Raw genomic sequence first — 26,702 nt, 5'->3', positions numbered from 1 at the left:
GGAATTGGTGTTTTGGATGTGCAAGACAGAATCATACACGGTACATATTGCTGCCGCTGTGCTTGTATTGATGGCCTTGAAAGAGCCGACGAGGATCGATGGAGCCAGGTATCTGGATTGAAGCAAAATGGCAGAGCAGGGCAGTATGGCACCAGATTGTCAGAGGCGACGGCGCCGCAGATGTAGTTGATGGAAAAGTAAAGGGAAAGTGGAGGAATAGCACGATGGCTGATGAAGCTTGATTGACGCACGACGGCAGTCGGTAAGGTAGTGGTGGTCGGAAGGTGACGGCCCCCGGAGAGACTTGGCGTGTTACGTCGTGGGGGAAGGAGCGAGGCAGCATCGCATGCGCCAAACAACCTGGACACGCACATCAGACAGACGTAGCAATCATGGAAGAAGATTCGCCCTGGGGTGGTAAGTGAGAGCCTAGTCAATCTGCTCGAAACTTGCTGAGTCAAGTACTGCAGACGTTCCGTCACGATCGCATTCCAACAGCAACCTGGCCGCCCAAGCTACTCAAGACGAGCCAACCACGTCGACGTCCAAGCCGACACCATCGACGACAGAAACAGACACTCCCGCCGCCTCGGACAACACTCGATCCAAAGTCAAGAGTCCGCCGTCCAAGACACGTCCGTCGCGCCGCTTCGGTACACAATCCACCACTCTCGAGGCCCTCGACGACTCGCTAGGCCCGCTGGGTCCTCTCGGCGATGTACCTGCTGAGACTGCTCCCATTGAAGAACGTCCTGCGCCGCCACAGAAGGAGCAGAATGCCCGCAATGCTCCGCCGACTGCTCTGATGGAGAGTACTACCCTCGACGACGACGGCACTTCGACCGTTTCAGGACGTGCTCCTCCCCCTGTTCAACCTGCTCCTACCGCCGATGCTCCTAAACGCCAGACACAGCCCAGCGTGAGCATTGAGCAAGCTGCCAAACCTTCCTTCGACATCAGCGTTGGCGACCCACACAAGGTCGGAGACTTGACCAGCTCGCATACAGTCTACCAGGTCCGCACAAAGACAACCAGCAAGGCTTACAGAACCCCCGAGTTTACCGTCTCACGCCGCTACCGTGATTTCTTATGGCTGTACAATCAACTGCACAACAACAACCCTGGAGTCGTGGTACCACCACCGCCAGAGAAGCAGGCCATGAATCGCTTCGACCAGAACTTTGTCGAGAGCCGCCGCGCCGCCCTTGAACGCATGCTCAACAAGTCAGCCGCTCATCCCGTCCTGCAGCATGATGGTGATCTCAAGTTGTTCCTTGAGAGCGAAGCCTTCAACGTCGACATCAAGCACAAGGAGCGCAAGGACGTCGGCTTGCCCGAGACAAAGTCGGGCGGCGGCATGCTGGGCGCCATTGGCCTGTCGGTCGGGTCCAGCACTAAGTTTGTCGAACACGACGACGTAAGTGCCGCATATTCTTCTTATATCGATGCCCTTCCTCCATCTCCCGCCCTCCCCGAACCCGTCGTCCCTAATTACCACACTTACACGATAATGTCGCAGTGGTTCCATGACCGTAAGATCTATCTTGATGCTCTTGAGACTCAGCTCAAGGCCCTTCTCAAATCTACCGACACTGTAGTCGCTCAGCGCAAATCGTTAGCCGAGAGTTGCCAGGACTTTTCTGCTTCACTGCACCAGCTTGCCTCTGTCGAGCTGTCGCCGGAGCTCTCTGCTCCGTTGGACGCCCTGTCTGACATACAGATGCGTATTCGTGACCTCAACGATCGTCAGGCCCAGCAGGATGTTTTGACTCTTGGTATTGTTATTGACGAATACATTCGCCTGATTGGCAGTATCAAAACGGCTTTCCAACAACGCCAGAAGGCCTACCACAACTGGCACACAGCCGAGGCTGCTCTGCAAAAGCTAAAGAACACACACGACAAGCTATTGCGAGCTGGTCGCACCCAGCAAGATCGCCTTTCTCAGATGCAAGCAGATGTTGCAGATGCCGAGCGACGTGTCCACCAAGCACGTTTGCTGTTCGAGGACATGGGTCGTTTGATGCGCAGCGAATTGGATCGCTTCGAGCGCGAGAAGGTTGACGACTTTAAGAGTGGTGTCGAGACCTTCCTTGAGTCTGCAATCGAGGCGCAAAAGGAACTCATTGAGCTCTGGGAAACATACCTGCTACAATTAGACGCCGATGACGACGAGTCGGCACCATACTTTGCCGCCGGCGTCAACGCCAGCGAGCGCAACACAGACCAGGAATCTTCGCAGAGAGATGCGACGGATGGTGGAGATGCACCTGCAGCTGGAGCTACCAGCGAGACGAGCAATACTGAGGAACAGCCCTCTGACCTTGCACCACCAGCCGCAGAAGTCGAGAGCGAAGCATAGACATGTTCAGGATATCATGTAGCAAAAGAGATATGTACTATGCATTCAGCCCCTCATTTCCGATGTTCGTCGTTTCCGAGCTATGCTTTCAACGAGTGATTTCGCGAAGACGTCCATGTAATACACTCGAAGATTGTGAGATGCTCATTTATTATCGGTGTGCGGGACACCCTGACACTATCAACCTACCTCTTCTCAGAGGCATGACAGGGTCGAAGACGTGTACTGCGGGTGTGGTTACTGTGGCAGAAGCTCTAATTGGGTCATTAAATGTATATCTAATCAGTTTGGTGTGTCTGAAGTCATTGCATGGTCGTTGTCGTTGAATCTCCCTTCGGCTTCGTAAGAGGTCATCGAGAAGCATGAGTATCTTCCGTGTCTTAAAAGCCAAACGACATCGGGTTACAAAGAGGCCATCCGAAGAGTCACCACGCAGAGAATAGCGAGATGTTCAGATTCAAACAGGAAAAAGATCGTACACCAGTGCCACGATAATAAAAAGACTTGGGAGTATGAGACAAGATGATATTTGGAAGATACCGTCCCTGGCCGTACCTAACGAGACCGCCGATAATATATGACCGTAAAACTCCTGTTAGACTGTGTGATAAAAGTCTCATGCTGCTAGAAACAGACTCGCAGAAAGCACTCCGCTCTTGCCATAGATGAAGAAAAAACGCCGATGCTCTGCAGAACCCCTTTCCGCGCCTGCCAGCCCCTGCATGAGATGAATCGTCCTGTTGTTGCCCATGTATGTTCCTGCCCCTTTCCCCTTCGTCCCGAGTTCGTTCAGATCGTTAATGTAGGTAGACGGTCAAAGAAAGAAGAAAAAAGAAAAAGAAAAAGAAAGGAAATCCGAGCCTCGTCAGACAGAGCACAAAACCTCATCGAATAACGTTCCATTCCTTGACGAGGCTTCCCTTGCCCGTGACGCTGTTTTCGTTCCTGCTGGCCTTGCCAACGCCACCGAACGCATCCCAGAAACGAAGTGTTTCGTCTCCAGCTCCAGTAACGATCACACTTCCATCAGGACTCATGCTGAGATAGAGTACACGATATGTGTGGCCTGTCAGACTGACCACTTGCGACATGGATGGGTACTTCCAAATGTTGATGGCGTGCTGAGAGAAACCATGGGTCGAGACGAGCTCTGATGTCAAAGTCGAGAAGAGAAGGTTACAGACCTGCGAGCCGGTGTCATGAGTACGCAGGAGATGAGGATTCTGAGGTGTCGAGGCCATTGGGTCGGGTGAGGCGTGGTGCGGCAATGCTGACAAGGTAGAGGATGTGAGGTCCAGATGTGCATGTGTCGAGTTTGCGCTTGTCAAAGCGGCGTTTGCAGAATGCTGAGCTGCAGAGACTGTATTCCAGAACTTGATGCAGCGATCGGCCGTACCTCCTCCACTAGCGAGCAAGCCACGTTGATGTGGGGACCATGCGATAGCCTTTACTGCAGCCTTGTGGCCTCCTTCTTGCTCGCCCCAGCGGTGCAACCAGCGGTCGCCTAGACCATCCCAGATGAAGATCTTGTTGTCGTTACCACCAGATGCCAGCTGATTCGTATCACTGTTCCAGCGCAGGCCGCACACTTCTTGCTTGTGACCCACGAGCTTTGTAAGGTATTGTTGAGGAGAGCGCACATCGCGATGAAGAATGGTACGATCGCGACTGCCTGTAGAAAGGATGTGAGCATTCCACGCAAGCGAAGAAACACGAGCCGAGTGGCCTATCATGGTTCTCAACCTCCGTTGCGTGACTGTATCGAAGATGAGGACATGTCCCCTGCCTGTGCCGACCGCGAGATGCGAGCCCTAAACATGTTAGCATCAGATAGATATACACGACAGTATCCCAGCAATACATACTCTTTGTATCCAACCGACACTGGTAACGGTATCGGCTGTCAACTTGCACAGCTGTTCGACCTTTCCAGATTCGCTATTCCATAGGTATACACTGTCGCCCAAACCGACGGCGAGGACACCGCTTGAGCCCCAGTCGACAAGATTGAGATAGAAATCATCGGCCAGTTCAGGGGCATCGAGGACTTTGTAAGGAACCTTACTGACAGCTCTGGGCGTTTTGCGCGGCGAGAGTAGCATAGACTGTGACGAATACTTGACGGGTGACAAACTGTATATGTCGGATCGGGCATTGATATTAGGCCCTCGCTCGGTACGCGAATGTGAGCGTGGGGTCAACGAAGGCGTAGGATGTGTAGATTTGTACGAGAAAAGGTTCTTGTGCGGCGTTGAGGGAGTAAGGTTGAAGTTGGCGGGAGGGGTCAGCGACCTGTCGTGCTGCGGGATGGACTGAGGTATCTCGTCGTTGAACATCTCTGAGCGAAGGATGGATGAATATGTTCGATTGGCTTCGTCGGTCTTCTGGACGTGGAGCTCATTGGCAGGCGGCTTCTTGATAGCTCGATGCGGCGTGGCAGGAGAGCCTTGGTCGTGTAGCAAATTGTAACTGGCGTGGAGGTCCTGGCCGGCTCTGTTGGGTATGAAGCGGTCTGTGTAAACGCGCTGCCTCTTGCGTTTGGGGCTTTCTCCCGGAGTGTGTTCCCTGTTCCGACTGGCTTCTTCAAACTGTTGGAGTGCTTTACTCAAGGCATCTGGGTCAACAGCCTCGGATGTCTTGCGCGAATTGGTTGATGTTGCATTCTTTTGGTTGGCGGTATTGTCGTTATCATTGTTGGCTCTTGCACGAGTATGCGTCACTGTTGGAGGAGTCTTGGTACCAGGAGGTGATGGAAGCTTGGGCGTGTGTACATGGTCGGAATCAGACTTTGCGCCAAACTTGGCCTCCAAACGAGCGGAGCGCATTGTTGTCGTGATGGTGAGAGATTGTCGTGGTGGTGGAGGCGGCGCCTCGGACGGAGATGGCGGAGGAAGCCCACTGGCGACACTAGATGGGCAGGCAAGGCGAGTTCAGCGATGGTCGGTGTAGCGATGGTGGCGACGATGCAATGCGACAGAGGGGTATGGATAGTGCGTCAAGCGACTAGTGATGGCGATATGTGTTTGGATTGACAGTTAGAGAGCGTTGGTCAAGGCCAGGGTGCTCTCCACTTGCAGCTTGTCAGCCTCCCAGTCGCTTCCTGGAGTCCGTGCGTCTGTATTGTTGTACAGGCACAATCGCGGGTTGGACGCGGATTGACCACAGGCTGAACGCAGCGTGAGCGCAGTCAAGTGAAGTATAGACAACTAGATGTCGAGTATTGCCCTCGATTGACTCGAGCCCACAATGTCTTGTGAGAGTCGATAACTTCCGCTCTAGAAAAAGTGAAGGAATGAAAGGCTCTACCGACTCTTAGCACCGTGGTTGCCAGGTGAATCGCCAAGGGTCTCGCACGCTTTCCCCAGTCCCCTTCCTCCGCGCAATCAAGCTGCATGCTGAGGCTTGAGCTTTCATTCACAATGTTTGGGAATAACTTATTGAATTCACCATCAGTCAATCTATTCAACATCTTTACAATTCTCCAATTCCATCATACTTTCCAACATCCATTCATCGTACTCATCATCGCTCAATCAACAAAAATCTTGCTTTCCAGCTCGCCGTAATGCTCAAAGAAGCTCTCAAATAGGTTGATCGAATACTCGACATCATAAGCTCCACCAGTCTCGCGGATGCTGTGCATCGAGAGTTGTGCGTTTCCAAGATCAAGGGTTCGGACACCAGTGTTGGCTGAAAGCATGGGACCAATTGTGCTTCCACACGGCATATCGTTGCGGACAACAAACATCTGCAGCGGCACTCCCTGGCCACTGCTGCGAACATCGCCGCTGCTCTTCTTTGCCCTCTTTGCAAGCTCCTGCAGAAGAACGATGCCAGGAGAGTTGGTTGCATAACGAACGTTGGCATTGATTTTGATAACCGTACCCTTGTTCATCTGTGGCTTGTGTTCACTCTCGTACTTGGCGCTGTAATTCGGGTTGACACTGTGAGCCATGTCTGCACTGATAAGGAAACTGCTCGACAGGGATTGCTCGAAAGCGGTGCTCATGTCGGCATCCTTGTGAGTCGGGTGATCGGTTCGATCGTACGAGCTGTCGCTCTCCGTTTCTTGCGAAGAGGGAAGTACGGACAGACGACGTAGTACTGACGGCAGGATGTTAGAGTCGGCGCCTTGAGCAGAGGTACTGCCAATCTCTTCGTGATCGAAGCATGCAATGAGGCGGATTGTGCTCTCGTCAGTAAGAGGTTTGCCTTCAGACGACGTAGAGTTGATCAAGCCCTGTACAGCACAATAGGTCATCATGAGGTTGTCCAAGCGAGCAGAAAAAATGAGCTCGTTGTTGAGACCTCCCAGGCATGACTTTTGCGTATCATATAGGACGATTTCGAAGTCAAGAATGTCTTCTGGCTTGACACCAGCTTCTTGAGCAAGGATCTCAACAACATATGGATGATGGCGTTCAGTCGCGTTCTTCAAAGGGTTGAAGTCGGCGCTGCCTGACTCCTGGTCTCCCGCCTTCTGGGCATCCTCGGATGGTTTGCCTTGCCTGTTTAGCTCGGCTTCGACCAAGCCCGCAATGGGGAAAAGTTGGTTTTCCTTGTTGAATTCGAAGGGAACCGAACCGCCGAAGTGTACAGCCAGGTTGGGAATACGACAGATTGGTCGGTCGACCTTGACCAGCTTTTGCTCCATTCCGCCGTCGGCGCGCTTGCACATGACACGACCAGCAAAACTAAGGTCACGGTCAAACCAGGTTGCCCAGTGGCCACCTCCATACGCCTCTACACCAATCTGGATGAAGCCTTCGGACTGACGTTTCGACACCGGCTTGAGTCGAAGACAACACGAGTCGGTGTGGGCACCGACCATAGCGATGGGGTTGCCAGGCTTCCATTTGTTGCCGATAGCGAAGGCGATGATGGTAGACGAATTGCGGGTCAGGTAGTACTTTCCGCCGGGAACGAGGGAGTGGGCCCAGGCGTCACGTTCCTTGATCTTGGTATAGCCAGCTGCCTCCAGTCTTTGTGAAGCAGTATACACGGCATGGAACGCTATTTGATGGTGTCAGTCTTTTCTATATGGCTTGCCATGCGGATTGGCGTACGGGTCGGAGAGGCGTTGACAAACTCGATGAAGTCCTCAGCCGGCTTGAGCGATGCTTTGTTGGCCATGGTTGTTATGCTTCTGTTGTAGTACTTGTTTGGACGGATAGCGAGAGGATATTTGATGTTCGGATGCGTGACAACTACAAAGAGTCGGCGTTTTGCAAAGGACATGGATAGGAGTCTTTGATTGCGATGATTCTGTGAGCTCCTTCCTCGAATGGAAGCTCGAAGCTTGGACCCGTCGAGAAACCCCAGATTCAGGGTCCATTTCAACAAGGTGATGAATGACTTAGAACCTACGTAGTACAAAACGAGCCAAAAATTGCAAGTGCCATGAAAACGCCCCCTCAGACGCCCGTGGTATATCCAGGATGACTTTTTGACAGATTGCCAGAAATCCAAACTCCTTATTCGATGCTCCGCCTCATTAATATTACATGACAAGACACTCCTTTTCTTTGCTCCCGCCGAGTTCTTTCGTTTTGGCCTTGCCCTTAGCCATGGGTATCCCTGAATCACCAGAAGCTGCCGCTCGGATAATATCAAGTCGTTGTTTGGCAGTCTCGTTGCCCTTGTCGGCAGCTCTAACGTACCACACGTTGGCTTCCAAGGGGTCACGACGACAACCAATACCCATCTCTGTGAAGTAACCCACGGCATACTCGGCCTTTGCAAGTCCTGCATATATCAGCATTGGTTCTCCAAGTATTCCAAGAACAAAACACTTACCCAATTCGGCAGCTTGCTTTGCCCATTCGTAAGCCTCAACCTCATCCTTTTCGAGTACGGGCTCGGCTCCAACCATATACCAGGCACATAACGCCATCATAGCTTCAGGCAATCCCTTTGAAGCTGCGCCATTGTAGAAGTGAACGCTCAACGCAGCATCCTTGGGACATCCGAACGTCCCGTTCTCGTACGCTTGTCCCATACGGTAGTTTGCTTCTGGATGACCCAACTCTGCTGATTTGGTCATCAGCTGGGCGGCGTATGCTTCATCCTTGAAAATATCCTCGCCGAAACCTGTAATGTGCAAAAGTCCAAGCTCGTAGGGACCGCTGTTGTATTGATAGTCGGCAGAGTCCGTAGCACGTTTAAGCCATTTGACACCCTCCCGATATCTGTTTACGAGCCCCATATCGCCAGTGAGACAAGCCTTGCCGAGTCTTATTGCTGCTCCTGGATGACCTTTTGACGCAGCAGCACGGAAGAACTGCACAGCCTTGGGGTAGTTTCTAGCGCAGCCCCATCCAAATTCGTAGCACAATGCGGCACGATATCCTGATTCTGCATGGCCATGCTTACTCGCCGCGACAAAAAGTGGCAGAGCCTTGTCATAATCTGGCTTGTCCTTGTTGAACAGCCCAGAGAAATAACCGTCGGCAAGATAATATTGCGCAAAAGGATAGGCGCGATCTGAGAGACGTTGGAGGATTCCGCGGGCTTCCTTGATCAACTCTGCAGCCGATTCCATGTCCTCAGCATTATCTCTGGCTGCATTGATCATGAAGATGGCAAATTCATACTGAATGCTGGGATCGTTAGTCTTCTTGACGTTTGCACGGTACATGTCGAGGGTTTTCTTGTTGTCAAGCAATGAAGCGTTGTTTCCAATGGCGGATTGAAGACTGGTGTTGTTCATAGTTGGAGCTGGCGCTACTTGCTGCGAATAGGGCACTTCGTTCAGCAAGTCGATATATGACATAGGTCTGGTGTCAGGCGAACGTCGGTTACCAGCATGATTCCGAGCATATACTCTAGGCGAGCCGCTTACAGACAGGCTGTCATCCGCAGATAGAGGCGAATATGTGCTTGCCCTAAGATCAGCGCCCAATGAGTTTTGCGAGACAGCACGGGGTCCTGCCGTCCTCGGTGGTTTGAGAGCTCCATTGCTCGAAGAAGAACCAACACTGTTCATAGTTGCTTGGGAGATGCGATTAGGATTATTCTTCTTGACAGGCGACTCATCCGGGGCCTGGTGGTGGTATTGTAGCATAGGCAGTGGTTCTGGTTCTGCTAGTTCAGCACCAGCACTAGCACTTGGAAGGTCGCTCAGCGAAAGTTGTCCTATAGAGTCGAGATGCTTGATAGAATTGAGATGTCTGATGGATGATTGCTGGGAAGCAGATCTGGAGTGAGAGAACGAGGAATGGTCGGCTTGATCAGATGAAGATCTGGACATGCCTGGTCGTGGCGAGCCTGAGGTGTCTGGACTCGAAGGTGCTTCTTGCATACGTATGGTTGGTCGTGCCATGCTACTCTTTCTGGGTGAGAATGAAGCCCGTCTCTGATCTTGCGCGCCATCGAAGTTCCCTCGCGAGGTCGGTGTGTGATTTCTTTGTACCTCTGCCATGATTGCGAAATAATGTGTGTATATATGCGCCTTGACACGCAATGCTTTTTTGTTGATTGTCTAAGCTCAAGCGAACCCACAGCTATGCTATGAATAATGAAGGAAGCACGAACAGTTGACAGCCGTGGGGTGTACTCGAATGAACAGGACTGGTGGCGTGAATATGGATATTCGTAATGATGGTAAATTTTTGGTCTATGCAGGTGTAAGCAGCAGCGATCTCGGAGGGGAGTAGATTGCACAGTTCTGTACCGGATTAAGAGTTATACAAATGGAACGAAGACAAGCTAGCTCTCGCTAGTAGAATGAAATGGGATGGATGGATGGATGGATGGATGTAAGAAATGGAAGCAGAGTCGAAACAGTGGAGGGGCTGACCGCGCGGTTGTAATCCAGGTCCGCGCTCCTTCCTCTCCGCTGCGCGTGCGCAAGCCCAGGTACGTCAATTGGGTATCGGCGACGCCGTTGTCGAGACAAAAAAGAGTGCACCCCTTTCTGTCAATGCATAAGCCAGTTCTGAATACAAATAAGTACACCGTACTGCTCCCACTTCCCACGTGTTTGCTCAAGATAGAAGATTTTCATCTCGTGCGCCAGCAGAGCCTCCACCAAGGGTCCAAGGGAAGCAAAGTTGAAAAAGCCATCCTTCCACATGCAGATGCCCCGAACCTTAACTCTGCAGAATTCCATTCTTAGAACTCGATGAGGACTGGGCCACGATGCAGCATTGTGTCTGTTGACCACATGCACACCTGCTTCTCTGCACCATAGCCACCTCGTAGTATACTGCACATAATACCTACCTTCAATACACGAGCGCCAACGGGAGAACGATCAGCCGTCTTCGGTCTCTCAAATCACCGCCATTCCGAATATTAACGCGAGGGATTGTCACCGTGCAGTTTCGACTCGTGTTGAAGCAGATCTCGTACCACATGATCAACCACAACCAAGCCAAGCACCTGACGATGTTCACTGGACCAAGGCTATTTAAGGAACACAAACAGGCGGAGGCAAATACGAGCTCGGCAATTTGTTGTTGTTGTCGTCAGGTATCCAACGGTCGCTGCTCCGACTACCATAAACTATGTCGATATGTGAGAGCAAAAAGCGAATAGAATATTGTCCAAAGACCAACGCCTGATCGGATTGAAGACGATGCAAGTGCGTGCTGCACAAAGCGCTCGGGATCTCTCCATTGACGCGGGGATGGGTGTGGCTTTGGGCAGATGAGACAAGTGGAAACAGGGGGAGACAAGCCTTCTTGCGTTAGCCTCTTTCCATGCATGGTCGAATCAACATGACCCATGGTGGTTCTTCTAGGTTCGCGCAGGTGTGAATTACGGCGCGAAGAGTCCTTGATACGTTCGTCTGGGATCAGACAAAAATTAGAGACGAGGCAGATGTTATTTGGGGATTCTTAAAAGGCAGAAACGGCTAGATCGACGACATGCAGGTCCGAAGGGGGCCACGCAGGCTGAAAAAGTATCGTCGACTCTAGCGTCAAAGGGGCCGGCTTCCGTGCCATCCATCCCATGACAACACAACCAAACTTCCGATGTTGCTGCATCCTGAGGCTTGACTTTTTTGCCTCTTACGATTCAGAGTCCTCCTCGGATTCCTGCCACACCTCCCTGTCTTTGTCTTGTTCTGTCCGGTAGAAAGCAGGCACTCGTTTCCAAAACACACGGAATTTTGTTCATCCAAACACTCGCTACGCCGCCACAACCTTCCCTCGTTCTTCTCCCTGAACACGCCCAAAAGCCCTACACGCTCTGCCACTGAGCAGTGGCACGACTTAATCACTCCCACGCATCTTGTTCTTGACGACCGACATCATGTCATCTAATTACCCTACATCGCCTAGACGCCGGGACTCGCGGTCGAGAGCGCACCGCGAATCAGACTCGCATCGGCGACGACCCTCTGATCTTGAGTCGCCTCGACCAATGCACCACCGCCGAACTAGCAGCCATTCCAAGCCCGAGCCGGAGCCGTATGTCTCTCGGATCGCATCCCCTGTTCCCCGAATCACATCGCCTTCGGACTACGAGCCCATGATGGGTGCTTCCGACCTGGGCCGTAAGAAGAGTCTGATTCGCCCCGAACGTACCAAGGTTGACAGAGACCACCCGCAATACCACTACCGCAAGCACGCTCAAAACATGGCAGTTATGCCCTCGACTACTGGTCACGATCCCATGTTGGAAGAAGCTGAGGCTGAGGCTGCAACTCTCAGTTCCGATGATATTGAGCTGAAGCAACTCAGTCAGAAAGGTCGTCCTGCAGATGTGCCCGTGCAGAGAAGCGAGAGCCGCAAATTGCAACGCAAGGCCACTGTCGAGGCTGCCGAGGAAAGGAAAAAGAGACAAAAGCAAGCTGGTGCTACTCCACCCACACTCTGGAGCACTTACTGCCATCTTATCACCTTCTGGTGTCCCAACCCTGTGCTCAAATGTTTCGGCATGCCTGAAAAGGCTCAGCAACAGGCCTGGAGGGAAAAGATGGGCCTGATCAGTATCATTCTTATGATTGCTGCCTTCGTTGGCTTCATCACCTTCGGGTTCACCGCAACAGTTTGTCCCGCTGGCTCATCATCACGCTTCCGTGTCAACAAGGTCGATTCCGGCTATATGATCTTTCATGGCAAAGCTTATGACTTGACAAGATCAAAGCATCCACAAGCTCGAGGCATACAGGCAGGTCAAAATGTACTTTGGGATCTCTCTATGCCATATGGAGGCAAGGACGGTAGCTTCATGTTTCAGAATGTCAACGGAGCTTGCAAGGGCCTCATCACTGCTGCTCAGGGCTCCGACGTCAAGACTGACAGTGATGGCAATCTGGCATGGTATTTCCCGTGCAACGCTTTCAACCAAGACGGATCGAGCGAACCAAACTTGACCATTCCCTACTATCTTGGCTACGCCTGCCATACTTCAAAGCTTGCCCGTACAAACTTCTACGACCTCAAGTCTGGAGGCGATGTTTACTTTACTTGGGACGACATCAAGAACTCAAGCCGCAACCTCATGGTGTATGGTGGCGATGTTCTTGATCTCAATCTCCTCCGATGGTTCAACACCTCTCAAGTTTCGTATCCCTCAAGATTCGACGAGATCCGTGAGAATGCTAACGTCAGAGGCACTGACATGAGTCTTGCATGGTCCTCGGGTCAAGACAAGAAGATTGCAAAGTGTTTCCAGGACATCATCAAAGTTGGTTCGATTGACACTGAAACCGTTGGCTGCATCGCCTCCAAGATCGTTCTTTACGTTGCACTTGTCTTCATTCTATCAATCGTCGTCGCCAAGTTCGTTCTTGCTCTCGCCTTCCAGTGGTTTCTTTGCCGCAGATACGCCGCCGACAAAACTGCTTTCAGTGGCGATGAGAAGAAGAGAAATCAGCAGATTGAGGAATGGGCGGACGACATCTACCGTCCAGCTCCTAAGATTGCTGATTCTGTCGCGAATAGCAGTGAGCGTGCCAACAAGAGAGGTAGTTTCCTTCCCACCACTTCCAGATTTACCAGTCCTTACGCCATTGAACGATCCATGGCGCGTTCACGCCCGGCATACACTACAATGGCAAGCCAGAGCTCAACTGCGCGCCTGATCCCTGGCGCGAGCGTGTACGGTCAACCCAATCGCAGCGAGAACACTTTACAAGAGAGCCGCGCAAGCCTCATGGTTCCTAATAGCAGCGAGAAGAGATATTCTAGCGTCGTGGAGTCTGACGGACCTGGTCCTCACGGGTTTATTCACGAAGCTGTTGTGCCTCAACCTCCTCCTGAGTGGCAGCCGTTCGGATTTCCCCTTGCACACGCTATCTGCTTGGTCACTGCTTATTCCGAAGGACCCGAAGGCATGCGCACTACTCTTGATTCTGTCGCCACAACCGAATACCCTAACAGCCACAAGCTGATCCTCGTGATTTGCGATGGTATCATCAAGGGCCATGGAGAGACCATGACAACCCCTGAGGTCGCTCTGAGCATGATGAAGGAGCACACCATCCTTCCTGATGAAGTCAAGCCTTACTCTTATGTTGCCGTGGCAAGTGGATCTAAACGACACAACATGGCCAAGATTTATTCTGGATTCTACGACTATGGCGAGGACTCCGTCATCCCGATTGAAAAGCAGGAACGCGTGCCCATGGTGATTATCGTCAAGTGTGGCACTCCAGAGGAAGCAACTCAAGCAAAGCCCGGTAACCGTGGTAAACGTGACAGTCAAATCATCCTCATGTCATTCTTGCAAAAGGTCATGTTTGACGAGCGTATGACTGAACTTGAATACGAATTTTTCAACGGTATCTGGAAGATCACTGGCATTTCCCCCGACTTCTATGAGATTGTTCTCATGGTTGACGCTGATACCAAAGTCTTCCCTGACAGTCTGACCCATATGATTAGCGCTATGGTGAAGGATCCCGAAATCATGGGTCTGTGTGGTGAAACCAAGATCGCCAACAAGAGAGCCAGTTGGGTGTCAATGATTCAAGTTTTCGAGTAAGTTGAACAATCAACTACGGCTTCAAGCCTTACTGACGAGTAACCCAGATATTTCATCTCACATCATCAGTCCAAATCCTTCGAGTCCGTTTTTGGTGGTGTCACCTGTCTTCCCGGATGTTTCTGCATGTACAGAATCAAGGCACCAAAGGGCGATCAAAACTACTGGGTGCCAATTTTGGCCAACCCCGACATTGTCGAGCATTATTCCGAAAATGTCGTCGACACCTTGCACAAGAAAAACTTGCTCCTTCTTGGTGAAGATCGTTATCTCTCAACTTTGATGCTGCGAACCTTCCCCAAGCGAAAGCAGGTCTTTGTTCCACAAGCTGTGTGCAAGACCACTGTCCCTGATGAGTTCAAGGTCCTTCTCTCTCAAAGAAGAAGATGGATCAACAGTACGGTCCACAACCTTATGGAGCTGGTCCTGGTCCGTGATCTTTGCGGCACTTTCTGCTTCAGTATGCAGTTCGTTGTCTTTGTCGAACTGGTTGGTACACTTGTCCTTCCAGCTGCCATTGCTTTCACTTTCTACGTTAGTAAGTATAATTATATGCCTTCCTTAACGGACCCGAATTAACCAAAGCGCAGTCGCTGTTGCCATCAAGGCTGCCGTTGAACATACGACGATTCCGGTCATGTCATTGGTGCTTTTAGCGCTGATTCTCGGTCTTCCTGGCGTTCTCATCATTTTGACAGCCCATCGCATCTCCTACGTTGCGTGGATGCTCATCTACCTCCTCTCCCTTCCAGTGTGGAACTTCATCCTTCCAACCTATGCTTATTGGAAGTTCGACGACTTCTCTTGGGGTGACACTCGCAAGACGGCTGGCGAGCAGACCAAGGGAGGTCATGACGATGCTGAGGGCGAATTTGACAGCAGTAAGATTACCATGAAGAGATGGGCTGATTTTGAGCATGAGCGACGCATGAAGACGGGTGGTACCAACTACAATTCGTCTGCACAGGGATCGTACCCTTATGAGTCTGGCTACGAATATTGAATTAGAAAAAGCGGTCAATCTCTGTCTGGATAAAATGGGCTAGCTTGTCTGATCTCGGCCTTCGCTTCTTGACGAAGGAGGAATAAGGAATGACAGTCGAGCCGGACTGCATGAATTGCATGATGAATATTAGCTCTTGGCGCCGGAACATGTTAACAATCAAGGAGTATCCAAATTTTTGAGCTATTTAATGAATACATGCGGTATCACGGCACATTTTGTTTGTGATTGGCTTGCTTCGGCTGGGGGGCGCAGGTGACAGACAAGATTCATGCAATGCTTGACGGAAAAGGGAAGATTCGGGATATACATCTTCAAGGCGCAGCCGATGGTTGCACTGCAGCAGACGATGAGACGACGTGACAACCACGCGAACGAGGCCTTGGCCTCCTGTCATATTCATCCTTAAGCCGTTGCACGAGGACTCGCTCGCTTCCGGAGCTGTCACTTTTACAGTTAGCGACGGCCCGCAGTGCGCCTGTCTTTGTTGCGCCAGACTCCAGAGTGCTTCCACTTTTTGATAACCAATCCGTCCTTGTTTTCGAGATTGAGTGCCCTCGTGGGATTGCGGCGACTGCGGGTCGTAGACCAGCCTGTCGCCACATATTCCTTTCCCCGTTTGATCACATCGCCAGCATTGCGCGACGTAGTCTATTTATCCTCTGCGACACGCAAGAGCGCAGTCACCGGCAGCTTTCTTGTCATCACCCGCCGTCACATCAAAACAAGAACGAAGTCACTGGCTAAGTCTTCTCACTGCCGAGCTTGGCGCCCGTAATTGCTGTCTGAAATACCGATTGGCCTCTTGAATCAATGGCGGAATCTTACCCTCGCGACCAACCTTCTTCGCACTCGCTGCGACACGGCTTGACAGCACAGGGTCTTCGTTTTGACAGCAGAATGATTCGGTCAAGACGGGGATCTGCTTTATCGTCTCTCAGCCAGACAGCACATCCTTGTGATGACTCTGCTAGCCACCTGCCCGGCCACCTCGAAGACCCTAATCAAGGCGGAGTTCCCTTGACGTGGTCCAACAGCGACTACTCTCTGGACCATGGCCGTTATAACCGCCAGTACATGCCATCGCATGAGCTGGCAGAGTCTTCATGGAATATCTCTGGAGGCGGCGTTGGTCTCGCAACTCAGGCCGACTTCTTTGAGAGCCGCCCGGACCAACAGTTCAGAGCCTACGACAGATCACTAGGACACTTTGTCAGCAATGAATTCCAGATAACACGGTACCAACACACAACCAATACCCCTCGAGCGCCGTATATTTCAGCGCCAGATGAATTATCAGGACATTTAGCTGTTGATATACACCCGACGCGCTCCTCGACACCATCAAACGTCTTTCCATCTTCGCCTACAGAGACCTCGAATATTCATCGGGATGTAGCACCTACCAACCCTTCAATCCAGTCTGTCCATGAGCTACACCACGACGCTTCTGCTTGGGTCGATTATGATGTTGCCGACTTCCTCAATCACTGGGACATCCAATATCACATGGGCGAGGCTGGACTTATGCATGTGGACGACGAGCGTAAAAGACATTGGCGACCCCTCAACAAAGTGCCCTTTAAGAACTACGATCTACAGGGCCTGAACTGGGCAGCATTCAACACGAGCAGGAGCCAGGCTCGACTGGCGCGAAAAATGCTCTATCCTCTTCATTATTCTTGGACCCCACCAGCCACCTATGACCAACACTCGGTGTGTCGACAACAACGCATGTATGCCTCGAGGGATTTCCATCCCCACCACAGGGCCAGCCACTCGCACGGTCAATTGCGAAATGTGCTCGCGGCGCGAAGTAGAAACGATGTCTTCTATGCATCCAAGAGCAGAGTCATGCACACTTCACTGAGCTGTCCCGCGTATACCGATGTCGTTCTGAATTTCAGCGGTGCATCGACGAATCCAAACCAAGCTGGAGACACTCATGTCACCACCATTGCCGTTTCACCTGCCACAGACTTTGATGGATATTGTTCGGACGCTGTACTAGTCACTGGTGGACTGGAGGGTGAGTATTCTCTACTCAACCTCAATTCGACACTAGGCGATCGTCCCATTGAAGGCTTTGTGACCGTCGCCGAGCAGAAGGAAACCACCCACGTCCATGTTCTCACCCACCGCCGCACGGGTGCTCTGGGCGCTGCCTTTTGCTCTAACGACAGCAAAGTCCGGATACTCGATGTGGGTACTAACTCCTGGTCCGCCGAGTTCGCATACGAGCACCAAATCAACTGTGCTGCAACATCACCAGACGGTCGACTCAGAATGATCGTTGGTGATACCTGCGAATCACTCATCACTGATGCCGAAAGGGGAAATGTGCTGTTTAGCATGCGACAGCATACAGGCTACGGATTTGCATGTGCTTGGGCTGCTGATGGCTGGCATGTGGCAACGGGCAGTGAGGACGGCAAGGTGGTTGTATACGATGCTCGGAGATGGGACATGCCATTGGCAGCTCTTGCATGCGAGATGAGCTGTGCTAGATCGCTGCATTTCACCACTTCGCATCGTGGAGGTGCATCGTTGGTCGTGGCCGAGTCTGATGACATTGTCAGTGTGTATGATGCGATGGATTGGCATGAGAAGCAGACGATCGACTTCTTTGGTTCGGTGGTCGGAGCAGCATCAGTCGAAGATGGACAAGAGTTGATCGTTGCCAATGGTGACCAGACGGTCGGCGGGTTGATGGTGTTCGAGAGGAGGCCCTACATACCCGATGAGCTGGATGATTTTGACCATTCCACAGGAGTCCATTATCCGAGTGGGCAAGGACTGAATTTTGACGATTTGATGTTGTAAGGTATAAGGCACGGGAAATGATAGTCACGAAGAAATGTATTACGCAGAACGATCTATGCAGGAATGAGAGAGTGTCTATGCACACAACCTCGATCTCTATCTCTTCTCCATGCTCCTTCTTCCTTCCTCTTTCTTGCCAAACCCTCCGAAACTGCTAACATCGCGACGGAAGAACTTGCCAATATTCTTGAGATTTTCGTTGATACTAGCATGGGCGCTTTCAGCGTTCAAACCTAGAGCACCCATCGGTGGCGGGCTGGTAGCTCTGCTGGCGTTTGTGGCCGATGCTGTACCACCAAGAGCTGGCGAACCGAACCGGTCAACGCCATCACGAGCCGCGTTCATGAGAGCAGAACCAAATGTTGAAGGATCGAAACGGGTAGTCGTTCCCGCTAAAGCTGGTGCGGAGTGCGAGGCGGCGCTGTCCTTCAGAGCAGCGATACCTGGCACGGTAGCACCTGCCGCTTGCAGTGAAATGTTGGCGATCAAGGGATTGGACGGCTGCAGCGCTTCATTTGCTGGCGATGCCTTATGTGCATTGAACAGTTCTGTCAAATGAGCTTGGTCTTGTTTACGCGTGATGCCTTTGAGCTCGAGTATCTTGCGGAAGTTTGGCTCGGAGCGATCTTGCATGTGTATCAAATATGCCTGGACCAGTCCTTCGGGCGGCGATGCACGCACTTGTAGCGTTTTCAACAAGGGATCCAGCTTGGCCATGCTTTGGTTGACTCGTTTGACGAAATTGGGGTTTGGTGTGGTACCTGCTTCGGCATTCACTGTAGACAGCTCGGTGAACGCCTTTTTCAAGACGTAAGAGTCGAGCAACATCTGCTCGGCACCCGTCTCCGATATGGGTCGACAGACCACCAAGTTAGTTAGGATAGAATTAGCAAGAGCATCGACCAAGTTATCACAGAATGCCCGAGCGTAGTGTTGCTTTTGCAAGTAATTGAGCACCTCGGAAGTTTTCTCCTTGACGCGCTGCACCAATGGAGCGACATACGGACTTTGGTCACCGACGTTGTCCATTTTACTCCACGGAACATTGCGCATCTCTCTCCAGGGCGCGTCGCAGTCGAGTTCCACTCTCCTCACCAAGGCTTTGACAGAGGCTGACGCAATGCCCATGAAAGAGTCGGCTTGAGACTGCAAATCGACCTGAGCGCGCAAGTCAGAGTCCACACGCGACTTTATGCGTTCCTCAAGTTGGTTGGTAGTCTGATAGCAGTAATCTGCAGTATTCAGAACAGTGACTATGTCTTCGACGGATGTTGAACGTTCAGATAACGCATGGAACAAGACTTGCTGACAGTAGACGTCCAGATATTTGGCAAATGTTTTTGACAAATCCAGGAGTCGGGAACCGGTTGACAATTTTGCACATTGTGCAAATGTAATGCGGTAAGAGTGGAAGAGCTCAGTGGAAGAGGGCATGACAGTATGGGCATGGAATTCGTCTTCCTCATTCCGGATAGGTTGCTGGCGGTATTTTGGAATAAGCAGAGCTAGCTGTTTGTCTTGAGACTCAACCCATATACTGAGATATGGTTCGAAAGCCTCGGAGATGGCTTGGCTGAAAGCGCGAGGCTTGTCGTCAAGTGTATCCAGCGAAGAACGTGACTCGGTAGAAGAGAAACGACGCTCGAGAGAATGCTCGAAGTCCAATGTCTCTTGCAAGCATGAGAGCAGTAGGTTGACATCTGGTGGCTGGCCGTCTGCACGGCGCATGGATCGTTGTAAGATCTGTTTGTAATCCTCACGAGTAGTTTCGCAAAAGGCATTTGCCAGCATCTCATCAACACGCCAGGACGGAGGGAACAAGGAAGCATGGTCGGAGTCATGTGTTTTGAGCATACGGTTGAACCACGAATAACGGCGGGATATGTTATCGAGCGAGGCAGCCTCATCTGACGAACGAAAGACTTGACGATACTCACGCAACATGGTGTTACAGTACCAAGTAGTCAGACGAGCACGGGCATGGTCACCAAGAGCATCCATGACATGACAGGCATCGGCCAGCATGTTGCGACTGGAAGGCACGGATTCTCTAGCAAAGGCGAGTTCGAAATCTTCGCAGATCTGGTCCAGCAGCTGACGTTGCAGGTCAGCAACATTCTGGCTGAGCTGAGCAATCTGATTTATGCTGCGGTATGTCTTGAAGTGGGCCATGAGCTGGACGACAGCAGAGACCAGGTGAGCACAGTCACGGTACTGACGGGTCGAAGCAAGCAGGCGCAGTTGCTCGTATGCCGTCGTCAACATCTGCAAACGCTTGAGAGCAGTCATGGACAGTGTCAGGTTCCTCTTAGTCTGGTCGAGGCGCTTGATGTCGGCCGTCATGTCGGTGATGGCTCTCTCGGTGTCCAAGGCTCTTGCGCGGACTCGGTCGATGCGGCCAAAGACGTCGCCCAGCTCTTCCTTTGCTTGCGTGATGCGTCTCACACTGTCGGCATCGCTCTCTGCTTGTCGCGCAACCATGCGACGCATGTGCTGGTCGAGGTCATTCTGTTGTTTATGTAGCTGCTGAGACACAGCAGCAGCTTGATCCAGTGTCGATGGATGGCCAAAGAGGGCGTTCAGATGCGTGATCGGATCATACTCGACTGTGCAATCTAGTCAGTTCTTCTCATGGCAGTCAGCAGCGATCGAAACGTACTGGCGTCCATGTCGATGGATTGCTCTTGGTACAGTTAGCGGCTCGCAGCCCCATCCCCATGGTCGGCCACGTCTTGCCCGAGCCCGCCGGTGTCGCGCTTGCAACTACCGAGTGCTCGTACCTATACCACCAGCTGTCTTGTTTCTCCTCTGATCCTGTTCTGACACTTTCTACTTTGAACGTTCCTTCACCATGGCCTCTCCTGCTCTTCGTAATGTTGCCTCGCAATGCCGCAAGGTAAGCTTTTCATCCAGCAACAATCAATTCAAATACACTCCATATAGCCCTTATCTCTGTCGTAATCACGGCAATAATATATTTGACCATGCTGACATTGCGTTAAAGATCATGTGCATTGGTCGTAACTACATGGTATGCATCTTCCAAACATTGACTCTGCTAATCCACATTTCGCCGAGTCAGTATGGTAGCCCCGCTGACTGACCAAAGGACCACATCACCGAGTTGGGCAACAAGAAACCCGCGAACCCTTTCTTCTTCCTGAAGCCCCCGTCATCCATCCTTCTCAAGGGTGATGGTCCTGTTTTGCGTCCTAGAGGTGTCAATGTTCACTATGAGGTCGAGCTAGGTCTTGTCATGGGCCGCAAGGTCAGAGATCTCGACCCCAACGACACCCAAGCTGCTTTGGACTCCATTGAAAGTTACCTTCTCACCATTGACATGACCGGCCGCAATGTTCAGGAGGAAGCAAAGAAGAAGGGCCTTCCTTGGAGCATCGCAAAGGGCTTCGACACCTTCCTCCCAATCGCCGGTCCTATTGCCAAGTCCAAGATCCCTGATCCTCACAACATCGAGTTGTTTTTGAGCGTCAATGGCGAGATGAAGCAGAACGACAACACCAACCTCATGCTCTTCCAGATCCCCAGACAACTGGCAGACATCAGCAAGGTCATGACTCTTGAGAAGGGCGACATCATCTTGACTGGTACCCCCAAGGGTGTGGGCTCCGTCCAGACAGGCGATGTCATCAGAGCTGGTATGCGTGTTGATGGCAAGGAAATCGAGGAAGCTAGCATTGAGGTCGAGGTCAAGGATCGTGAGGGTCCTTACGAGTTCAGCGAGACTTGAAAAGCTAGACTATTGTACATGTTCCCTCCCCTCATAGTCCCACGGAAGCCAAATCATCGTGCATTGACAATCACTCCTCGCTCACTATCTTGCTGTTCACCACTCCAGATCCGAAGGAGTAGGCTTGAACGGGATAGTTATGTCTCCAGGACGTCTTTTCGGCAGAACAAAACTTGGGCGTCTCTGCAGGGATGGCTCTCGTTCAGATGGCATCTTCTCCTTGGTCGCTCCTTCTCTGACTTGCTCCACTACAGACGTAACTGTAGTATCGTTACCGGCGTCTGCTGCTTGGTCCTTATCTTCATGGTTGACATGCTGGTCGACGAGGTTGTTTGTATCTTTGACGGGGTTGTTCATTGCTTTAGCCAACGCATCGATCCTGAGGTTAAGCTTTTGCACGTCCAGCTCTGGGACCTTGGTTTGGCATTGTTCAAGCACGTCGAGCCTCTGTTCAAGGGTCTGCCACTGGTTGACAGCTGCAGAAGCCTCTGGTTGACTGTCGTTGGCTCCACGAAGCGCATCAAGAGACTTTTCGAGTTCGTCGAGCCGCTTCAGTATCTCCTTCTCCCGCTCAAAATCTTCCCTTCTGCGCTCAGTGGCCGTGACTTGCTTCGTCTCGAGCTCCAAAAGAAGCTGCTGGATTTGTTCTCTTTGCTTTTGGTCGGCAGATGATTGACTCTTGATCTTGTCCAGATCGACTTGTTGTCTTTTGACTTGCTCGAGAAGATGGCGGCTTTCTCTCTGCATCTGATGATACCAAAGTAGCTCGCGAGGCGCTTCGGAGACAGGGAGCATGTTGTGTGTGAGATTGGGAGGGATTATGAAAAAACTTGTATGGGTGGGTGTGTGCAATTGGAAGGTTTGTAAGTGTGGACACTTGAGAAATGGCAATTGCAATTGTTATATTTGCAAGACAGAAAGGAAAGAGAGGTCGTAACTCTCTATCGTCCATAATAAGAGAGATCCGCAGGTGTGGTGGGTGTGGACGCACCTTCCTTGCAAACGTCCTTAACGAGGCAGACGCGACAGCAAGCTCAATCACATGCAAACAAAGGCTAGGTAGCGTTCAGTTGAAAAGGATAACATTCTTTTGGAAAAAAGAGACAAGAAACTCGCCCCAACCTAGCATCTAGAATAGGGCATGTATTCGCATTTTGAAAAACTTCAACCATAAAGACAAACGCCCAAATGCATGAGAAGTGGGATCCGTCCCAGCCATGGTATCACATTCTAGGTAAGACCAGCCGTAGATCCCTCGTTAAACATTGACCTGCTGCAGACATGCACTGCTGCAGTTCCTTTCTTGTTTTTGACTTGAAATTCGTTTAGATAAGGTCTACGCGTCGTGTTAGCCTGTCACTTTCTCAAGTAGGGTCGGTCATATTCAACATACCAGCAACGTTCATGGGCATCTCCTCGATCTGAGTGCTGTAGAACTGCTCAATCTCTCTCATCATGCGCACATCATCAGCGGTAACGAAGTTGATGGCAACACCCTTACGACCGAAACGACCACCACGACCGATACGGTGGATGTAGTTCTCGCGGTTGGCGGGAAGGTCGTAGTTGATGACCAGCGAAACCTGTTGGACATCGATACCACGGGCCAAAAGGTCAGTGGCGATCAGGACACGAGAAGAACCGGAACGGAACTCCTTCATGATAACATCACGCTGGGCCTGGTCCATGTCACCGTGCATGGCAGAGACGGTGAAGTCACGGGCAGTCAGCTTGTCGGTGAGCCAGTCGACCTTTCTGCGGGTGTTGCAGAAGATAACGGCCTGGGTAATAGTGACGGTCTCGTACAAGTCGGAAAGGGTGTCGAGCTTCCACTCCTCCTTCTCGACGGCGATGTAGAACTGCTTGATACCTTCGAGGGTAAGCTCGTCCTTCTTGACGAGGATACGGACGGGGTCGCGCATGAACTTGGTGGTGACCTCGAGGACGTCCTGGGGCATGGTGGCAGAGAGGAGGACAACCTGGGTAGACTGGGGAAGAAGCTGGAAGATGTCGTAGATCTGCTCGGTGAAACCGCGAGACAGCATCTCATCGGCCTCGTCGAGGACGAACATCTTCATGGAGTCGGTCTTGAGGACGCGACGCTGGATCATGTCGTGGACACGGCCGGGGGTACCGACAACGACCTGAGGGCCGTCCTGGAGGGCCTTCATGTCATCGCGAACGCTGGTACCACCGATACAGGCGTGGCACTCGACGTTCATGAAGTCACCAATGGCGACAACAACCTTCTGGATCTGCTGGGCAAGCTCGCGAGTGGGGGCGAGGATCAGAGCCTGGCAAGCCTTGACGTTGGGGTCGAGCTTCTGGAGGACCGAGATGGAGAAAGTGGCGGTCTTGCCAGTACCGGACTGGGCCTGGGCAATGACATCGTGACCTGGAGGACAAAGAGTGAGTTGGGCGAAGGAGCAAACGGGATGCTCGGACAAAGCTTACCCTTGATGACGGGCATGATGGCGCGCTGCTGGATAGCAGAGGGGCGCTCGAAACCGTAGGCGTAGACACCACGGAGGAGCTCAGCCTTGAGGTTCATGGCATCGAAGGAGTCGGTGGTCTCATCGTAGTTGGACTCGATCTGTCCTGCAGCGCGAAATCTAGTCAGCGCAGGTCATTCCAGAGAGGGCAAAAAAAGTCGTGGCAGATTCTGTCGGCGCAGGGATTCGGATGTGCAAGGCGAGGGTGTGCGCGACGGCGAACAAGATAGACGTACCCTCGGGGACCTCTTCAAGACCGGAAGCCATGATTGCGGTTTGGGGTTGTTTGTGGGTGGACGGTGGATAGAAGCTGGATCGGAGGGCGAAAGGGCGCCGCTAAGTATTTCAAGGGGGACTAGAAACCAAAACTCTCGAGAAGGAGAGCGTGCAAGGATATCTAGTTTGTTGGGAGTGATGAAAATGGCTGGAGGAAAAGAGGGGCGCGCACGAATATAATGAACACCAGATTTTTTCGTCGTGCTGCCGGTGCACGGACCTCGCCTGCCTCTCGCCTGCAACATCATCCGTTGTGCTCACTGGAGACAGTCATTTTTTTCTTGTGAGTGTCTGCCTCTGGCCACTGGCAGCCCGCGGATTCCTCAACTCTCACTCGAAGGATTTGGTCAGGTTTTCCGTACTTTGAAATCATTGGATCCGGCGTCATCATCTTTCAATTATGACTCCTCCGGCCGCGCTGGTAGACCAGGATTCTGAACATAGACCGCTTAAAAAGCAGAGGCTCGATCCCGAAGCCGACAAGACAGCCAATCCCGACCAGTCTGCTACCATCTGGCGCCATCCTCTAGGGATTCGTCCTTCTGGAAATGCCTTTACCGCTACTACTAATCTGAAAGCTGCAATTGGAACATTTGCTCTGCTGCCTGATGAACTTCTGACTCAGTTTCTGGAATACCTTGATGCACAAGACTTGCTCCGATTGGGCGCCACTTGCCGTGCTCTACATGCCTTTACTAGATCAGAGGAGCTTTGGAAAGCTCTCTTTATAGAGTATGTTGATACGTATATAGTCTTTGCTACACGTTCATCTAACGGCCACTCAAGATCGCAACCCGAGAACTTCAACTGGCGTGGTACATGGAGATCGACCGTCTTGTCTCAACCACGTTCCCAAGAACCTGATGTCGATTGTAGCAACCTCTTTTCTGATGCCCTTCATCGACCATATTTCTGTGCTCACGTGCCCTTGGAGCCCTTTGTATCCAACATCCCTACCCGCAATCAAATCCACCGTTTGACCTCGTTGACCTTTGATGAGTTCACCGAATCCTTCACCAACAAGCCCTTCATCATATCTGAGCCCACCAAGCGCTGGCCTGTGTTTGGATCCTGGTCTGCTAAATCGTTGCTCAAACAGTACTCCAAGGTCAAGTTCAGAGCAGAAGCAGTGGATTGGCCCTTCGACGTCTATGTTGACTACATGAAGGACAACCACGACGAGAGCCCTCTGTATCTCTTCGACCGCTCTTTTGCAGAAAAGATGAACATCCAAGTAGCTGACAGCTCTGCTGCTCACTTGTACGATGGCACTTCTTCTGATTCGCCGGGCACAGAAGATGATCGAAAAGTAGCATACTGGGCACCTTCCTTTTTCGGTCCTGATCTCTTCAGCGTCCTTGGTGCTCAACGACCCGATCATCGCTGGTTGATTATCGGTCCGTCTCGCAGTGGCTCAACTTTCCACAAAGACCCTAATGCGACTTGCGCATGGAACGCGGTCTTGACTGGTCGCAAGTACTGGATCATGTTCCCTTCGTCCTCGTCCCTTCCACCACCACCCGGTGTCTTTGTGTCGGCCGATCAAAGCGAGGTGACATCCCCACTAAGTATTGCCGAATGGTTACTTGGATTCCACGCCGAGGCTCGCCGCACGGAAGGCTGTATCGAAGGTATCTGCGAGGCCGGTGAACTACTGTACGTACCTGCTGGCTGGTACCACCTGGTCGTCAATCTCGAAGACTCGATTGCGTTGACTCAAAATTTCGTACCGCGTCAAAGACTTGCATCGGTGTTGCACTTCCTCAGAGACAAGCCTGATCAAGTCAGTGGGTTTGCTAAAGATGTGGAAGACCCATACCGACTCTTCCTCGCAAAGCTCAGAGAACAGGAGCCAGAAGCTCTGGAAGAGGCACTGCCCAGATTAGAGAAAATGAGCAAGGGTCCGAAAGGCAAGTGGGCAGAGCTCACGAAGACGACTGAAGATGTCGGCAATGAAGGTGGCTTCTCTTTCGGCTTTGGGGGAGACGACGATGAAGAGGTGCCGTAGTATTCTCAGCTGGAAGATACCGAACATCCGCCCATATAGCGATTGCCTCAATC

The 26,702-nt window shown here is 51.7% G+C and overlaps 11 protein-coding genes across 11 annotated transcripts; 5 read left to right on the top strand and 6 right to left on the bottom strand.

The window, feature by feature from the left end:
- Nucleotides 1-392: 392 nt before the first annotated feature.
- Nucleotides 393-2,362, top strand: M437DRAFT_42898 (Vps5-domain-containing protein; the record flags this gene model as incomplete). The annotated part of the gene is made up of 3 exons (XM_041020648.1): nt 393-417; nt 471-1,417; nt 1,520-2,362. 3 exons carry the CDS (start codon nt 393-395, stop codon nt 2,360-2,362), a joined length of 1,815 nt encoding a protein of 604 aa, XP_040882261.1.
- An 884-nt stretch (nt 2,363-3,246) lies between these two features.
- M437DRAFT_42973 (WD40 repeat-like protein) lies at nt 3,247-5,187 on the bottom strand (the record flags this gene model as incomplete). The annotated part of the gene is made up of 3 exons (XM_041020660.1): nt 3,247-3,585; nt 3,724-4,173; nt 4,228-5,187. 3 exons carry the CDS (start codon nt 5,185-5,187, stop codon nt 3,247-3,249), a joined length of 1,749 nt encoding a protein of 582 aa, XP_040882260.1.
- A 704-nt stretch (nt 5,188-5,891) lies between these two features.
- M437DRAFT_82210 (peptidase M18, aminopeptidase I) lies at nt 5,892-7,495 on the bottom strand (the record flags this gene model as incomplete). Its single annotated transcript, XM_041027709.1, has 2 exons — nt 5,892-7,375; nt 7,429-7,495. The coding sequence occupies 2 exons, from the start codon at nt 7,493-7,495 to the stop codon at nt 5,892-5,894; spliced, it is 1,551 nt and encodes a 516-aa protein (XP_040882259.1).
- A 367-nt stretch (nt 7,496-7,862) lies between these two features.
- M437DRAFT_43041 (HCP-like protein) lies at nt 7,863-9,425 on the bottom strand (the record flags this gene model as incomplete). The annotated part of the gene is made up of 2 exons (XM_041020671.1): nt 7,863-8,107; nt 8,159-9,425. The coding sequence occupies 2 exons, from the start codon at nt 9,423-9,425 to the stop codon at nt 7,863-7,865; spliced, it is 1,512 nt and encodes a 503-aa protein (XP_040882258.1).
- Nucleotides 9,426-11,839: 2,414 nt separating this feature from the next.
- Nucleotides 11,840-15,302, top strand: M437DRAFT_73171 (chitin synthase, class IV; the record flags this gene model as incomplete). Its single annotated transcript, XM_041025982.1, has 3 exons — nt 11,840-14,295; nt 14,347-14,837; nt 14,890-15,302. The coding sequence occupies 3 exons, from the start codon at nt 11,840-11,842 to the stop codon at nt 15,300-15,302; spliced, it is 3,360 nt and encodes a 1,119-aa protein (XP_040882257.1).
- A 1,734-nt stretch (nt 15,303-17,036) lies between these two features.
- On the top strand, nt 17,037-18,125 carry M437DRAFT_41895 (WD40 repeat-like protein; the record flags this gene model as incomplete). Its single annotated transcript, XM_041020466.1, has 1 exon — nt 17,037-18,125. The coding sequence occupies one exon, from the start codon at nt 17,037-17,039 to the stop codon at nt 18,123-18,125; it is 1,089 nt and encodes a 362-aa protein (XP_040882256.1).
- A 96-nt stretch (nt 18,126-18,221) lies between these two features.
- Nucleotides 18,222-20,794, bottom strand: M437DRAFT_63860 (uncharacterized protein; the record flags this gene model as incomplete). Its single annotated transcript, XM_041024320.1, has 2 exons — nt 18,222-20,731; nt 20,785-20,794. 2 exons carry the CDS (start codon nt 20,792-20,794, stop codon nt 18,222-18,224), a joined length of 2,520 nt encoding a protein of 839 aa, XP_040882255.1.
- Nucleotides 20,795-20,976: 182 nt separating this feature from the next.
- On the top strand, nt 20,977-21,873 carry M437DRAFT_82205 (uncharacterized protein; the record flags this gene model as incomplete). The annotated part of the gene is made up of 3 exons (XM_041027708.1): nt 20,977-21,021; nt 21,130-21,156; nt 21,235-21,873. 3 exons carry the CDS (start codon nt 20,977-20,979, stop codon nt 21,871-21,873), a joined length of 711 nt encoding a protein of 236 aa, XP_040882254.1.
- A 96-nt stretch (nt 21,874-21,969) lies between these two features.
- On the bottom strand, nt 21,970-22,668 carry M437DRAFT_42936 (uncharacterized protein; the record flags this gene model as incomplete). Its single annotated transcript, XM_041020653.1, has 1 exon — nt 21,970-22,668. One exon carries the CDS (start codon nt 22,666-22,668, stop codon nt 21,970-21,972), a length of 699 nt encoding a protein of 232 aa, XP_040882253.1.
- A 530-nt stretch (nt 22,669-23,198) lies between these two features.
- M437DRAFT_82203 (ATP-dependent RNA helicase eIF4A) lies at nt 23,199-24,632 on the bottom strand (the record flags this gene model as incomplete). Its single annotated transcript, XM_041027707.1, has 4 exons — nt 23,199-23,209; nt 23,267-24,268; nt 24,328-24,471; nt 24,602-24,632. 4 exons carry the CDS (start codon nt 24,630-24,632, stop codon nt 23,199-23,201), a joined length of 1,188 nt encoding a protein of 395 aa, XP_040882252.1.
- A 409-nt stretch (nt 24,633-25,041) lies between these two features.
- M437DRAFT_63857 (putative F-box and JmjC domain protein) lies at nt 25,042-26,649 on the top strand (the record flags this gene model as incomplete). The annotated part of the gene is made up of 2 exons (XM_041024319.1): nt 25,042-25,373; nt 25,428-26,649. The coding sequence occupies 2 exons, from the start codon at nt 25,042-25,044 to the stop codon at nt 26,647-26,649; spliced, it is 1,554 nt and encodes a 517-aa protein (XP_040882251.1).
- Between the last annotated feature and the right edge of the window lie 53 nt (nt 26,650-26,702).

Source organism: Aureobasidium melanogenum, assembly GCF_000721775.1.
Source record: "Aureobasidium melanogenum CBS 110374 unplaced genomic scaffold scaffold_4, whole genome shotgun sequence".
NCBI lineage: Eukaryota > Fungi > Ascomycota > Dothideomycetes > Dothideales > Saccotheciaceae > Aureobasidium > Aureobasidium melanogenum.
This window is presented reverse-complemented; position numbering and strand designations above follow the sequence as displayed.